Consider the following 16135-nt stretch of genomic DNA (forward strand, 5'->3'; position numbering starts at 1 on the left):
TCACAGGATATTGAATATAGTTCCTTGTGCTATACATTAGGACCTTGTCGTTTATCCATTCTAAATGTAATAGTTTGCATCTACCAATCCCAAACTCTCAGTCCATCCGTCTCCCTCCCTCCCTCCCTCCGTGATGTGTGTCATTTCTCACTCTTCTTATCCACTGACTGAATGCAGAGGACTTTAGCCATACAGAAGGTTGAATTGTCAAGATGGAAGAACTCTGGGTCTCTGTGTGTGGCAGCCATAGGAATGCACCTCTTATATCTCTGACTCTGGGGACTCTGAAAACCATCACTGCGTTTACACCAAGGCAAACACGCTGCCCAAGACACTAATGAGCTCAGCAGAGATGCTACGGTAGGCTCACTCCTGAGACATGTGGGTCTCTGACAGAGACTTTGACCTGAGGACCCCCCTGTAGATCTCGATGAAACTTTCTTTAATTGCATTGAATTCTAAGACTTTTCCTCTCTCCTCCACAGAGGTCAGACTTGCATCAAGTCAGATGACTCTGATGGCTTCCTGCAACTCCCCACACATTTTTCCTTACCGAATTTTCCTTCTAAATCTCTAAAAAGTCTAATTCCATCGTGGCATCTGCTTTTCAGAGGCCTGAACTAATACAGGTGGTGCGAAGAGTGGTGTAATATGCTGTCCTGAGTCCCTTGACACACGGTTCCCTTGCTAAATATTGCCCTGGTGTGATGGGGCAAAGCATCCCTGTGGGGGAAAATGCCCTTGAAGGGCTGATGATTCAAGCATATGAAAGACATGAGGAGAAAATGCCTGCAAGGCAGTGGAGCGGTGGCTAGAATTATTGCCAAGTTGCATGGACACTCTGCGGAGGGCTAACAAAGAACCAAAGACCATTCACAGTTCAAGTCTTAAGGGTGAGGGCCAGAGGGCCTCTTTGGGAGCACACAAAAAGGCTTCAAGCTTCTGTTGTGGAAGAGGGGACCCGGCTGAGCAGGAAACAGCAAACATAAGATCTCACAATTTCAGAGCTCCAGAGACATTGAATGCTCAGCTGAAAAGTCCTGCCGTGCTAAAGTCAGGGCCCTGGTTAAGAAAACTAGAAATCCCGAAACGTGGCCTGGGAGCATCTTGATATATGTACCGGGGGATGTTGGTTCTGCAGGCCCCTCTGGACCTTCAGAGTGCATGGAGGTGGCCTTCCCCAGCGCTGGGCTGGGAAGCACCGTGAAATCCCTTCTCCCCCTCAGCAGACAGCCTCCCTTCCTCTCCTGGCTGGTAGGCTGGTAACTAGTGTTAAATCCTTACATAAACTGGCTGAAAAATTGCTCGTCCTGATAAGGGAGGAAAGAGATTAAGAAAGGAATAGCAGGGGCTTCCCTGGTGGCGCAGTGGTTGAGAGTCCGCCTGCCGATGCAGGGGACACGGGTTCATGCCCCGGTCTGGGAGGATCCTACATGCCGCGGAGCGGCTGGGCCCATGAGCCATGGCCGCTGAGACTATGCGTCCGGAGCCTGTGCTCCGCAATGGGAGAGGCCACAACAGTGAGAGGCCCGCGTACCGCAAAAAAAAAAAAAAAAAAAAAAAAAAAAGGAATAGCAATGATTAGAGACCTGTACAGGCGGGACCCAGAGGTTAGTTTTTGAGGGTGCTTAATCATGGGAGCTAGGATTCAAGCGCAAGATGTTGGACATCAGGTAAAGGATGCTTTATCTACCCCCCACGCTGCATGCATAGCATTATGTCTGTGTGAAGGAATAATTGTGTCATGTATCCTCATGGCCAGTAATACTAACTGATTAATGGCCACCAGTTTGAACAGGTCAACCAATTAGTTGCGGGAAGGTTTAAATAAGATTGGAGAGAGAGAGAGGTGTGCATGTGTGTAAAATATCCTAGGACACTGACACAGAGTAGCTTTCGAACAACTAGAGCCGTCGAGGTTCTCCTTGCCTTTTTCACTGATACTCCATTTAGAGCTCTGTCTACATTTTTGAATAAAGAAAAATAAATACAGACATCATAGACCTCTGGCACCATGCAGATCCTTCCTTGATGGAAGGTAAGCTAGCTGAGCCTGGGAAATCTCGTGAGTATGACACGCAGGCAGAGTAAAGCAATAAATCATAAAACGATCCTCCCGCAGCCTCAGCTGCAAGTGTTTTTTAATCTACTCACTTTAAAACAACTCTTTTTAATTGTGCCTCACTGTTTCTCCCTTAGGAAATTATTTCATTGTATAATTGCCCTTGCTTCCAGTGAAATTTTTCTTAATGTCCAATTTAAATTGCTGCTTTTTTCTGTCTCAGGCCATTGCTCTCTATTACATTACCATTAAGCACCTTAAGTGACTCCTCTCTCTTTTGAAAATGATGAAATTGGCTTGTGCATTTCATCTGAAAATGTGGTCTCATTCTCGTAGACAAAAATATTTAAACACTTGAAAATGACAGGTGATTGTCTTGTTTCTTAAAAAGAAAAAAAAAAACAGGTTGTTTTCCTGCTTCTGTGTTTTTCATCAGTTTAGAAACAATTCGTGGGACGGCTATAAGTGACCCAGATGTCATTATATGCTTGGTGTTTCTTCCAGTCACCCCATAATAGGATGGTACGCACATTCATTTCTTCAAGGAAATGTGAATCCTATATGAGCTGAGGTATTTTATACAAAAGGGGGATGTTGTTAAGTGCCCAGACAGAGGTCCTACTGACTTACTTGCTGGAGAACCCGGAAGAGTCAGCTGCAAACTCTACACAAAGGAATCGAATTACAAGAAGGGGGGTGTTTTATGATAGCATTACAGCAATGCAAACAGCAATGGTTTCCAAGCTATTAATACAATGAAAACTTTGGGGGTACAGAGAGAGCAATAAGGCCCTAAGTTGCCCCCATATTTAGCCAGATCTGTTTTCTTGGGCCATTCTTATGGGGATGCTGGATCTTTTAGCAAGAAACATGATTCAGAACTTCAAATAAGCTGCCCTACTTTTTTTTTTGGCTGCTTTGGGTCTTTGTTGCGGCGAGTGGGGGCTACTCTTCATTGCAGTGCGCAGGCTTTTCATTGCAGTGGCTTTTGTTGCAGAGCACGGGCTCTAGGCACGTGGGCTTCAGTAGTTGCAGCACACGGGCCCTAGAGCACGCAGGCTTCAGTAGCTGTGGCATGTGGGCTCAGTAGTTGTGGCGTGCAGGCTCAGTACTTGTGGCTTGTGGGCTCTAGAGCGCAGGCTCAGTAGTTGTGGTGCACGGGCTTAGTTGCTCCATGGCATGAGGGATCTTCCAGGACCAGGGATTGAACCCGTGTCCCCTGCATTGGCAGGCGGATTCTTAACCACTGTGCCACCAGGGAAGTCCCAGCTGCCCTACTTTTTTTTTTTTTTTTGCGGTACGTGGGCCTCTCACTGTTGTGGCCTCTCCTGTTGCGGAGCACAGGCTCCGGACGCACAGGCTCAGCGGCCATGGCTCACGGGCCCAGCCGCTCCGCGGCATGTGGGATCTTCCTGGACCAGGGCATGAACCCGTGTCCCCTGCATCGGCAGGCGGACTCTCAACCACTGCGCCACCAGGGAAGCCCCGTCCTACTTTTAATTCCAGAATCTCTATACTCTATGCCTCATCTTCTCCCCCGCACCCCTGAATGTCTCCCCCATCCTCTGTATATACCAGACATCAAAGGAGTGAAGTCTTGAACATTCAAAAAGCGACTCTCTTCCGACAGGATGCTGAATCGGTCTGACCAGTGCATCAGTGGCACACACATTATCATGAGTGCCTGCTGCGTTGCTCCTTGACTGTCCATCGAATCCGGTTTCAGGGCTCACCCCCTTCAGATTTACGTCTCCTCCTATTTGCTCAGTATCTGACCTCTTCCTTCTCCTTCTATGACAATACTGAGAGTAATATGGAATAAAGCAGTAAAACAAATCAAATAACAAACTCAAATTTCAGAGCATTCCCTGAGCTGCTGCAGTCAGGGAGCTGGTTATTATTGTCTGAGAGGAAGCAACCTCATGCCCAGTAGAAGACTCGGTTCTCTGTTAGGACATCAATCAGAAAATGATTTTCCTCTTCAAAAGAATAGTATCAGATGCCTCTCACCCCCACTGTGTACACAATGCCAAGAGGAGCAGAGAACCCAGCTCCAAGAGTGAAAAGCTCTTGCCACTGGTGACACATAATAGTGGCAGATCTTTTGGGGGGAGAAGACCGGAGGTTACAAAACTTCACAGAAGGCAAGTGATAAAGATTTGAACTTGAAACAAACACTACAGCTGAGAACTATTGGAAAACAGTGTCAAAGCCCTAAAGAGAACAACTTTCTCAGGAAAGAGGGTTTTGGACAGAATAGTATGGGAAGAAGCAAAGATTTCTGGTCTTGTGTAGAAGTGGCATCCAGCAAAGTACAGAAAATAAAAAATGTTTTGTGAGTCAGAATGGATAAATGTCTCACCATTTTTTTTTTAAACAGGAGGGACTTATCCGATTTCATTGCATATTGGGTATTGGTACAGGATATGTCGTGATGGAGACTTGGCAGCCCTCCCGTGCTGTCTCCATGTTCTGTTCAGTCTCATTTGTTTTATCCTGATGGGTTATAGGAACTGTGCCTTGTGATGCAGCTTAAGACAGGGCACTTACTTACAGAAGTTTCTGTCCAAGAGGGAAAAAGAAAATACATGCCACCAAAGCTTTGCTGCACGTAAAATAGAATTGCTAAGAGTTAAGAGCTAGAACTGCTTTGTCCTTCCATCCTTTCTTGTGAAGCTGCTCTGGCTCAGAGGTACCCCACTTCTTTTGTTATGGTGATTTACGACTTTATCTAAATCCTCCAACTATACTTATAATTAATGACATAAATCCATTTCCATAATGTTATATAACACACTGTCTTATCCTACCCCACATCCTGGGGAACGATATTAAAACAATAAAATAATTATGGCTGAAATTCATCGGTATCCTAGTTAGCACATTTAGTTACAACTATCACAGAATCACCAAACGTATGATAAAACTTACAAGAATAAATCTATGGGCGTGAAATTTATTTGCACTTTTATTTTAAATTGTGCCACATAATTAGGATATAATGAAGTATGCAATAAAATTTTGCTGAATAAATGAATGCGTAAGTCACTTGTGTTTTCTTTTACATTCACATGGAGGATCATTAGGGATGACTATGTATATTTGCATATGTATGTTTCTATATAAGTTTATAGACATATATGTAAAATGTATTTTCAAAATGTGATTGTAATAAAATTTTAACTCATGTGAAAAAAACGGAATGTTCTCCTGAAGGTAAATTGAATTCTGGAAGTGCTTCACTAATAACAACTGTCTTTCTACACCAGCAGTCCCCGACCTTTTTGGCCCCAGGGACCAGTTTCTTGGAAGACAGTTTTTCCACGGATGTCGGTGTGGGGCTGGGGGGGATGGTCAGGCAGTAATGACCCTGGTTCCTAACAGGCTGCGGACCGGTAGGGTTGGGGACCCGCACTCTACACAACCACCTTGAATATTCAAATGTAAAAAGACAGTAAGCATAACATGAGATTAGGAATAAGGTAATGCTGGATACAAATATTTAGTGAAAGTAAGGAAGATGCCTCAGCTTGGAAACAGTAACCGAAGGGATTTATGCAATAAAGTCAAATGTCTAAATATGAAAGAGTGTAACACATTTGGAGAAGAATGGCCAACAAGAAAGAAGGTCTGTCTTTATTCTTATTAGCATGACTTACGTTTCAAATCCATGGGAAAGCAGACTCAATAATTCTAAGAATCATTAAAGAAATGCTCAAAATTTCTCAGAACTGTATGAAAAGAAAATAAACATTCAGACTCATATTTGGATCCTTGAGTTTGGGATCACTGCCAAGATCAGAGGGCTGCATGGGGAATATATTTTAAAATGAATCTATATTGGTCAGCCCCCTCCTTCTATTAGGGGAAGATATTAATTAGGCAAACACATAGCTTCTTCTCAGAGCAGCTCTTGGTTTAAAAGCTACTCAGCCTATTGGTTTAATGGCTCAATTTAAAAAAATGCAACATCCTCTTTTTATAACGTCTTTCATAGGGTTTACTTATTATGAAGAAATCAGTAGGCTGAGATTTGGGGAAATGGGACAGACTTTTCACAAGGAATAAAACTAATGATAGTATGTGTAAAAAATCCCCTTTAAAGGAAAAATACAACAATAGTGTAAAATTAAGGAATGGTAATCTGGTAGGTTGAGTTTTTAACTAGCTGCCTAACTCTTATCTCCAGCTAAACAACATGAATATGGAAAAATCTAATATAGAGAATGTGATAATGTGAAAAACAATGGTAATTATCCAGATATACTTTCCAAATCCTTCTCATTGGTAATAATGGTTTTTAGGTAAAGAGTATAAAATACAAAACTGTTAGTCATTGTACTGCCATAGCAAAGTGAAAGCTGTGGGGTTTTAGTCCCTTATTAAATATCTCCTGGAAGAGGGCTTCCCTGGTGGCACAGTGGTTGAGAGTCTGCCTGCTGATGCAGGGGACGCGGGTTCGTGCCCCGGTCCGGGAAGATCCCACATGCCGCGGAGCGGCTGGGCCTGTGAGCCATGGCCGCTGAGCCTGCGCGTCCGGAGCCTGTGCTCCGCAACGGGAGATGCCACAACAGTGAGAGGCCCGCGTACCGCAAAAAAAAAAAAAAAAAAAAAAAAAAAATCTGGAAGGGCCAAAGATGGTATACAGAGTTCTGATATTATTTTTCAAAGGTTGTCATAAATCAGTCTTACCTGCAGAATCTATAGGGAGTTAAACATTTTGGGATTAGACAGGAACAGCCTTCTTCTAATTTTCTTTCTTTTTTTGTGTGTGAATGTTCTGAGTATTTGTAAACAAACTGCAATATTTTGCCTTGTTTTCAATTATTAGGACAAACAGCACCTTTGAGATACTGACCTACTGTCAGTATTAGTGGTACGTTACATTGTGTGACCCAGTATAAATTAGACTGTGCCTCTTTTAATCTCCCTCTAAGCAAAGATATCTTGTTTTCCAGGTAGGTGATGGAATTTGAATGGAGGTGGATCAGGGTTTGGTATAGAGTTTGGTGTAGAGCTGTTGTTACTGAGGATATTCAGGTTTTCCTAGTTGGTGAAGTATAGCTACATGCATTCAATAGGCCTAAAACTAAAAGCAAGGTACACATTTCAAAAATGTGAAGTCAGTGAACAGATGAGATGAATGTTGCCTGATTTTCAGGACCCCTGTAGTATTCGTGACAAGAAACTACAGTTGGTTCAGTGTTTGCCTACCAAGGTGATGCCAGTTCATCTGCAAACACCTGGAACATCTTTTCTGTGCATTATTCATGAAATAGTGCTCAAAAGGGATAACAGTGACACATAAGCCAACATATATTGGAACAGAGAGTGAAGCAAACTGGTGGTAAAAACATGACCTTCCTCCATAAGGTCAAATAGTTTTATTTTGATTAAACACTACAATACAGTATATATCCATTAAAAAAAGAAAACTCTATAGTGTATATAAATTATTCCTTCCATTCATCAGTTCTTTTCCATTACAGCTTTGGTACAATGTGATTTCAGTATATAATTTTTAAATACTTTTAGCATCACAAAGTCAACACAAAGTACAAAACTAATAATCCAAATTAGGGATATTATCATCTACACAGTGGTATTCAGTGGTAGGAGAAAATCTTACCTTGATGAATTCATGTCACTAGCTAAGCTAGAAAGGCATACCTAGCAGACATGACGGAAATATGCACCATTAACCAGCTAATGTGTGGATTAGTCTTTGTTTTTTTTTTTTGTTTGTTTTGTTTTTTACAGAATACCAGCAGCAGTCATTTGGGTGTTGAGTGAATACTTAAGTCCTCAGTGAGTTTTCGCACCTTGCTCTTCCTCCCTTAAAGGCCATGAGTAGTATCTGAAGACATGTACCATGGCCAGAGTGCTCAGAACTTGACCTGCCACCCAGCATTGCTCATACTGGCACAGTTGGTCCTGCAGCTGGCTGACATCACGGGGACAGTGCTGGACGGACAATGAGGGCCCATCAGCCTAAGGTTGTTCTGAGGGGTCGGCGGTGTGACGTTACAGTACACAGGCATTCCGGTGGCTGGGAGGGACCCTTGGCCTGCCTGGTTAGGTAGCATGATTGGCTGTTGGTATGACTGCTGGGGCAGTCCTTGAGAACCCTGGGTCATTGGCACCTGTAGGAAGACACAAGACAGAAGCCTGTATGAAGAGGTTATTTTGGGATGTCCCATGAGCTACAGTGGTGTCATCAAAAACAGTCATGCTTTTAGGTTGGAATCCCAGCTCTCCCTTTTATCAGCTGTTTCACATTGGGCAAGTCACTTAACCTCTCTGTTTCTCTGAGTCCATCTGCATAATGTAACCTCCTGCAAAGTGCCCCTGAAAGGACTGCTGGGGTGTACACCTCTTGGGACACATCTGGCTAGAAGTACATGCTCAGGAGATGTTAGTTCTGAGCCTCCTTCCTTCCTCTCTCCTGGCCCTCCAGGGACTGCCATCTGGACCTCCCACTCCGGATTTCTCTCAGTTTTGAAAAGCCATGCTCCCATTCCGGTTTTACGCAAAGTGGCCTGGAGCCATCGATAGTAAAAGGGGATTCTGTCCCAGGAACACCAGCTCACTCTCAACCTGCAGCTTTAGAGAACATCTATCCAGTTGGAGGTAGAAACTGATGCAGTGTGAACAAAGATTGTCAGGGCAGGAGGACCGAGGATAAGTTCTCCAGGGCCAGAAGTACCTGATGCAGCTAAATTTAATGATTAAAGTGTTTCACCAACCCTTCACTACCCCCTGCCCCCTGCCAGGGTATTTCAGGATATACATTACAGAAGGGGGCATGACACTTTTTAAATACCCAGTGTGGGTTTAGTCTGGAAAATGCAGCTGTCAGGTCCAATAAATGCCCTTTAAATGAATCTTGAGATGCCATTTTAAAATCCCTTATAAGATAAATTTGTGGTGAAATGAAGTTTCTTTGAGTGTGACCAAAAACAAATGAAAATTTGCTGTGAGGACTTTCTCCCAGTAAGTACAATTTCAACAGAATGCCCGAAGGTCTTCATGAATAGAACTTTAAAGAATTTTCTTCCATGAATACAAAGTCTGTATGGAATCACACTTAGCAGGGCATTCAAAAGCCACAGTAGTTACAGAAGTATACATTTCCCATTTTCTGCTTGTCTATTATAATCTTGACTCAAAATCAGCCGTCAGCACTGGCTGGGCCTAGCACCTACCACCCAGCCAACCAGCCGATGTGGGGACATACCCACAGCCTGTACTTAGGCAAGTTCTGCTTTATAAAACACGATTTTCCAAGTTACTGATATGCACCTGATAATTAGACACGGTTGGGTAGGAGAGCATCACGCTTTGCACTGGAGTTCCCTGGTGGCTGCTCATCATGCCCTGACTCTGAGGCGGCTGCTGTACCCCCATGAGGCCTTGGAACCCCTGTTGACCAGACAAGAGCGGCTGGTAACCTGTGAAGAAAGAACACCATTTGAACTGGTTGTACCAAGAAGAACAATGATGATATTGTATGGGATGAGAGCACTTCTTCACCAGGCAACCTGCAGACCTTTAAATCTCTGTATCAGGAGTGTGTATTTCCTAATAATGCATGTTTTGCTTCTTAGGGCGGACAAGGGTATGACTCCAAAAAATTCACTGATACTTCCATCCTTAAGAGTGGTCCAATCAGCAGGTTGTGACAGTGGTAAATTCTTCATGATGCAAAGACCGGAACCTGTATTGACGTCGGTTGACTGCTGTAAATGAAACCTTTCAGATCTCTCTTTTGCTTTGGTTTCAATGATATTTGGAGAAGTCACACATTATCAAGTTTTTTCCTAATTAATTTGATTCATTCTCTTACCCTCTCGCTTTTCTGCATCACCTCACTTCACACAGAGATCACCAGCCTGTTAACTTAGGATGCATTCTGTTTTCCATACCCTAGTGAACAAAATGACTCCCTACTCTACATAATTCAACGTTCATTGACTTAGACAAAAGGTAACAAGAGCAGGTGTGTCATGCTTTTATTCTGTGCCACCACTAGCTCCCAAGAAAACGTTCTGGCAAAACACTCCCATGAGGGATCATGTACATATCATAGATAATGCAGAGTACAACATGTAAAGAAGGTATGTGTTTATGACCTGCTGGATGGGTCAGTTGGTAGGTTTTCTTTTCCTTCTTTTTTAAGTGGACCAGGATTTATTCTAATTATCTTAATCCCTACTACAAGATGTGGTTTAAAATGCATTCTTGAATGAAGGCTGTGAACTGTTCTTACAAATATTGGGAAGAAAGTTGTAATGTAGGTGAAAATGACATGGTGATAGAGAAATAAAACAGATTTATGGGCTTCCCTGGTGGCGCAGTGGTTGAGGGTCCGCCTGCCGATGCAGGGGACGCGGGTTCGTGCCCCGGTCCGGGAAGATCCCACATGCCACAGAACGGCTGGGCCTGTGAGCCATGGCCACTGGGCCTGCGCGTCCGGAGCCTGTGCTCCGCAATGGGAGAGGCCACAACAGTGAGAGGCCCGCATACCACAAAAAAAAAAACAAAAACAGATTTACGTCATGCTGTAAAATAAGGTCCTTCCAGAGCTCATACTATTAACTGTACTGAGTGCCTGGAAATCAGTGGAACTGCTGTCTTAATACAATTCCCTGCAAGAAAGTCTTTACAATCCTAGATTTTCTTAACGCAGACACTGTTTTACAACCAGATTTTAAAAATTGAAACAAAGGGTAAAAGATTCCTAATCAATCCACATTGTTTATAAACAGACCTCGTTTTGAGTGCATGTGAGAGTTTTAACTGAGAAAGGGTAAAATTACATAAACACTATAATGTAATTTTAAATTTTTTAAAGGGAATTCCTTTATTTATTTATTTTTATTTATTTATTTATTTATTTTTGGCTGGGTTGGGTCTTCGTTTCTGTGCAAGGGCTTTCTCTAGTTGCGGCAAGTGGGGGCCACTCTTCATCGCGGTGCGCGGGCCTCTAACTATCGCGGCCTCTCTTGTTGCGGAGCACAGGCTCCAGACACGCAGGCTCAGTAGTTGTGGCTCACGGGCCTAGCTGCTCTGCGGCATGTGGGATCTTCCCAGACCAGGGCTCGAACCCGTGTCCCCTGCATAGGCAGGCAGATTCTCAACCACTGCGCCACCAGGGAAGCCCTATAATGTAATTTTAAACAGACAGTACTTTGCTCTCCTTTGCTCTGAAAAAATGTGTTTTCACTCATCTTACAAATACTGTGGAAACGTGTCTTGCAGATAGTCACTGAGTTAAACTCTGTTCATCTAAGGAGATGGAAATAAGGTGTGGTCAGTTTGGAACACCCGAGAGAGCAAACTTGGGGATGAGCCGAGTTGGGAGGCCTGGACTGTGCACTCATTGGTAAGTGGAGCAGGTGTGTAATCTCGAAAGTCATCCTTTGACCTCCTTTATGTGTCCCATTTTTTTCACGTTCACATTACTCTCCCTACTCCACCATCATAATGGTTTTCCTTACTAGGTTATTCTACATTCTCGCAAAGACACCACATATTAAGAACGTAAGTAAGGGTCCTGACCACCTTTCCTCCAGTTACATTGTGTTGGGGTAACACAGTCAAAGCCTCCCTTACATATGCTTTGCGGCAGTTTATACAGTATGGAAAAATCATCAGACTTGGGGGACAAGAAATGTGACTTTAGGCCATGTCATGGCCCTTACTACCTCCCAGAATGCCTCATATGCAGGGAGAATTTAAACATTAATTGTAAAAAACTGTTTTCTATGATTTCCCATTGTCTAGATCTACCATTCTTATTCATATACCCGTTGGCCCTAAAAAAATTCTGTTGCTGTTTTACTATTATTATGACATTACTCCTAGCCACGTCAAATTCACTGTCATATGAATTGTTGTATATGTTAAAAAAATAACTTGGCATGACTATAGAAGATTTATGACCACAGCCTTCCTTACCATTTCCTAGTTATATAACAAAGAGCAGGCAATGTGAACACACTTCCAAGTCTGTGTAATGGTGCCTTATTTCTGGCTGAAGATTCAAAGTACAGGTTGAAAATGAGAGAAATGTCTTCTAAAAGTCTGACTTATATTTGGTCTTCTGGTGAAAGCCCAGTTGGCCTCAATGGTCCTGTTGCAGAATACACACGGCTATTATGTAAACAAAAAGAGGAGAGGAAAGGAGGGGAGAGGGGAGGGCAGGAGAGGTCGAGTGGCCTTGCATCTAAAGATGATGTATTTGCTTATTGAATCGTTCCATCCTTTCACCGAGTCATCTTCAAAATGACTCTGTTTCACAGAGTCTGTTCAAAAATAAATTGAGGTGGCCTATGAAAGATTCATTTATTACATCAGCTCTATAAACCAAAATTGGGGTGAAAGGAAAAATAAGTCTGATGATAACAGAGCTGTTAAGACATACAGGAAACAGAATGTCTTGGTAGAAAGGGGAAGCAACTGTCAAATAATATTCAAGGAGAGAAAAAGAGTGAGGTTGGGTGGCCTCGTCCCAGTAAAGGTGCACGGCCTGGGAGGGTGTGATTCATCTTTGCTGAGCACACAGATGCAGGGACACTGCGATGTCGCCCTCCCCAAGCCCCCTCTGCCTGATGATTTGTGAACTTTAATATTCAGTCATGCATAGCAATGGGCTACCAGCTGTGCACTGGGATTCCCACAGTAAACACACTTAAGGCAAATAAAGATTTATGTGGGGAGCGAATCATGCCATACAATTTCCAAATGAAAACTTAAGTGTAAGGAAAGCCCAATTTATATTCATGAACCCCATTCGTTTCTCAATTCGCTCTCCAGGCAAGAAGTGTACACCTGGAATGGTTTAATTGGAGGGCTCCATTTCTTTACATGATGCTACAGAAGGTAGGCAGCAGAATGGTCCTTGAGACAGGAGGCTATTTGGAATGTGAATCTGAGCTCCGGTCCAGGAATAGACAAATAGAAATGTGATAGCAGTGACCTAAGCACGAACTAACAGGGTCTACCGGGGACACAGCTCGCCTCAAGGCAGAGATGGCAACGCTGGCTGGTGGCAACCTGCTTATCTCATCTATTCAAATGAGAAATGTGTTCCAGTTTGTCAATTCTTAGCTGTGAAATGATCAGTTTTTCACATTTATTGAGGATTAGTAGATAGAATGCATCTGACAAAACAGAAATAGCAAAAGTAACTGCCCTGTAGGCTTGCTATGGTGATCATAAAGACATTAGCTATTTTTATTATTCCTTTTTCAGTTGAGATTAATTCAGTTTTCAAGTCACATGCATCATTTATTTTCTGAAGGTAAAAAGGTTAGGAAAGGACAAATGCCTCCTAGCAAATAAATGAGTATCCTCTACTAAGACGGAGGAGTTATAACATTTAAAATGTCTGGAGCTTACAAATCTGAAAATTTAATATTGTTTTGACTAAAATACAGCAGTTATTGAATACTGTTTGTAGTCAGAGGATAGTTCATTAATATTCTGTCAAGGAAACATTTCGCTGGATGTAGCATATTTATGAAAAATCAGAATGTTAATTGGGATTACAATTTAGGAATTATAAATTGCATGATTGTGACTGACATTATTTTAACTCTTATTTGAATACACTGTTACAGAGCCAACATTTTGGAAATGAATGAATGACAAAGCCGTAACCTGTATTTTCAGGGTTTTGATTCCCTGGTTGTTGTTGGTTATTAAGGTTGACGATGAGGAAGGGTGTAGTTAGGAGGGCAAATATCTACAGAGCAAAGTAATTGAGAAGCTAGACAGTTCTCATCACCTCCCCAAACCCACCCAAGCAGTGTAATTTTCCTGTTGGGTTTATTAAGTATTCTTAATATGGTAGAATGCCTTTTCAAATGATTAAAGTTAATAATCTGCTTAATAGAAAATATGACTTATCTTGGATGAACCAACATACACACATTTCTCCAGGTTTCTAAGGAACTAGCTAGCTGATTCTGAATTCAAATTCTGTTCTTTGTACATGGTATTGTGATGGAATTACAATCACAATACCGTGTTGTGGCATGGCTGGTGAAGACTATGAAAAAGAAAAAAAATGCTTATCCAGGGCTGGCTTGTCCCTTTGCCGAATTTTTATAGTTCATGCATTGCACACACCACTGCCTAATATCTGCCCGGTTCGGTTTCTTGGTTTCCTATCAATTCCTCTAAACTTTCATCTTCTTTAAAGATTTTCCATTTTAAAGGAGCTAACAAGCTATAATTGTTGATCACTTTCTCCGATCCAAGCAGTAAATTAAGCACTTTTACTTTATTGTCACAAGAATCCCGGGAGGCAGTCAGTGTTATTAAACTCCTTTTGCAAAAGAGACAACTGTGACTTAGATGTAGACATTGTCAGGGTCAGACAGCTAGTAGGAGGGAAAGCCAGAAATTAAGTTGTGGTTTTCTCACTTGGGCATCCCTGCTTTTACTCCCTAAATTGTAGTACTATTTATTATACATTCTTCCAACTTTCATAGCTTAACATAAATCCCCTTAGCATGGCAGGTACTCAATGGCTATTCATTGCATTAATTGTTTTCTCAATAGTTAATTAAGTAAAGAGGACAAGAGTTATGAGCCATAGTCTGTTGAACAAGATCTTGCTGATATCAAAGGAAAAAAAAAAGGTAAAGCATAATTGCCCGACAAAATCAACTCAGACCACGTAATAACATTTTAAAGGTTTGTTACTCAGATACTGGGACACTAGACAGGCAGTCAGGTTGGAGTAGGGTCAAATGGATTCTAGTCCCTTCATTTACTTAATTAGTTTCTAATCAGTGGAAACTACAGTTTTCAATTACTAAGACCGGTTCAAATAACGCTTCTCCTCACAATCTTTGAAGACTCTGTATATTTACTCTGGATTGTTTTCTCAAAATATAAGGTAAAAATAACTTATTTGCACATTCAGTGTAACATCAGTTCTGTTATTTGACTGCACCAGGCAACTTGCTGCCCCTAGGAAAGTCACTTGACCTTTGGAAACAAAAATAGTATCTGTAGTATTTGAAAGATAAAAGTGGGTAAGAGAGAGACGATACACAGAAACTCTGCGAAACAGCCTAGGATGTCAGAGAAATCAAAATCCCCCAGGGCACTTAGAGGCGGCTGTACTTTCGGAGTCTATAGACTGCTCTCATCAGTGTTCTAATTCTATGAATACTACGGATCTGTTCCCCAGTTTTGCTTCGTTATGAAGGCACTGTCTTTAAGACAGGGGTCCTTTCTGGCCTCATCTACCTACAGCACCTTGGTGCTCAAAGTAGGCTTGAGTAGGGGGAACAGAGGTATCCTACGGTATCACGATATCGCTATGGTTTCCTGAAAGAGGAACCACCACCTTATGCTTCAGAAAGTGGATCTGGGGTACTGATAGCCCCTTGCCCACCTCAGGTAGAATGGAAGATGCCCTCGACAGTTCCACTGACGTTGAGGCCTCCCAGAACCAGGGGGTCCTCTGGGACTAAGGAGGCATCTGATTTCACTGGCCTTTACAGACACTGTCCCACTCTTACTCCTAGGTGCTGACTCCCTGGTGTGACAGTGTAGGTGAAGGGGGGGGGTCCACTTTGAAAAGCAAGGTGTGTATCTTTTGAAGCATTTTGCCTCTACGTCAACCTCCCAAATTATGTGACCTGAAATGCCACGTAGGACTTTTAAAACAAGAAAGCCGTACAGACTGCATCCGAAGACACTTGTTTTCAAACGTGTCCAAAAATTAAGATATAGGATAAAAATATCTAGCCTGGACATCATAATAAGATACTGTTTTCTTCTTAATATATGAAGTAAAATAGCATAAAAACGTCAAAAAGAGAAGTATAAAAAATGGCTTTTTTGGGGGCTCTTGAAGCCCATTACGACTTCTTTCATCTTTGTGTGTCTGCCTGCATCTTATTTACTGGCAGACTCTGCATCCATCCCCTTTCTCTTCCTCACCGTTTATTATTCAGTGGTTTCATTCCTGAAAAACAAGATGCAGAATGAGCCATGGGGAGGCTGCATGGGAACAGAGGGAAGCCCAGTCCATCCATAAGAACTTGAGGA

General features: G+C 42.4%; 1 protein-coding gene across 12 annotated transcripts in view; it reads right to left on the bottom strand.

The window, feature by feature from the left end:
• Window positions 1-7404: 7404 nt before the first annotated feature.
• Window positions 7405-16135, bottom strand: part of ARPP21 (cAMP regulated phosphoprotein 21) — a 163357-nt gene continuing 154626 nt past the window's right edge. For all 12 annotated transcript variants that reach the window (XM_060162414.1, XM_060162412.1, XM_060162410.1 and 9 more), the window contains 2 exons: window positions 9365-9513; window positions 7405-8205 (listed from right to left, as the gene is read on the bottom strand). In XM_060162414.1, the coding sequence (XP_060018397.1) occupies window positions 7948-8205; window positions 9365-9513 (407 nt within the window). In that variant the 3' untranslated portion in view covers window positions 7405-7947. The remainder of the gene's footprint in view (window positions 8206-9364; window positions 9514-16135) is intronic.

The sequence above is a fragment of the Lagenorhynchus albirostris genome, chromosome 10, assembly GCF_949774975.1.
Source record: "Lagenorhynchus albirostris chromosome 10, mLagAlb1.1, whole genome shotgun sequence".
In the NCBI taxonomy this organism is placed as follows: domain Eukaryota; kingdom Metazoa; phylum Chordata; class Mammalia; order Artiodactyla; family Delphinidae; genus Lagenorhynchus; species Lagenorhynchus albirostris.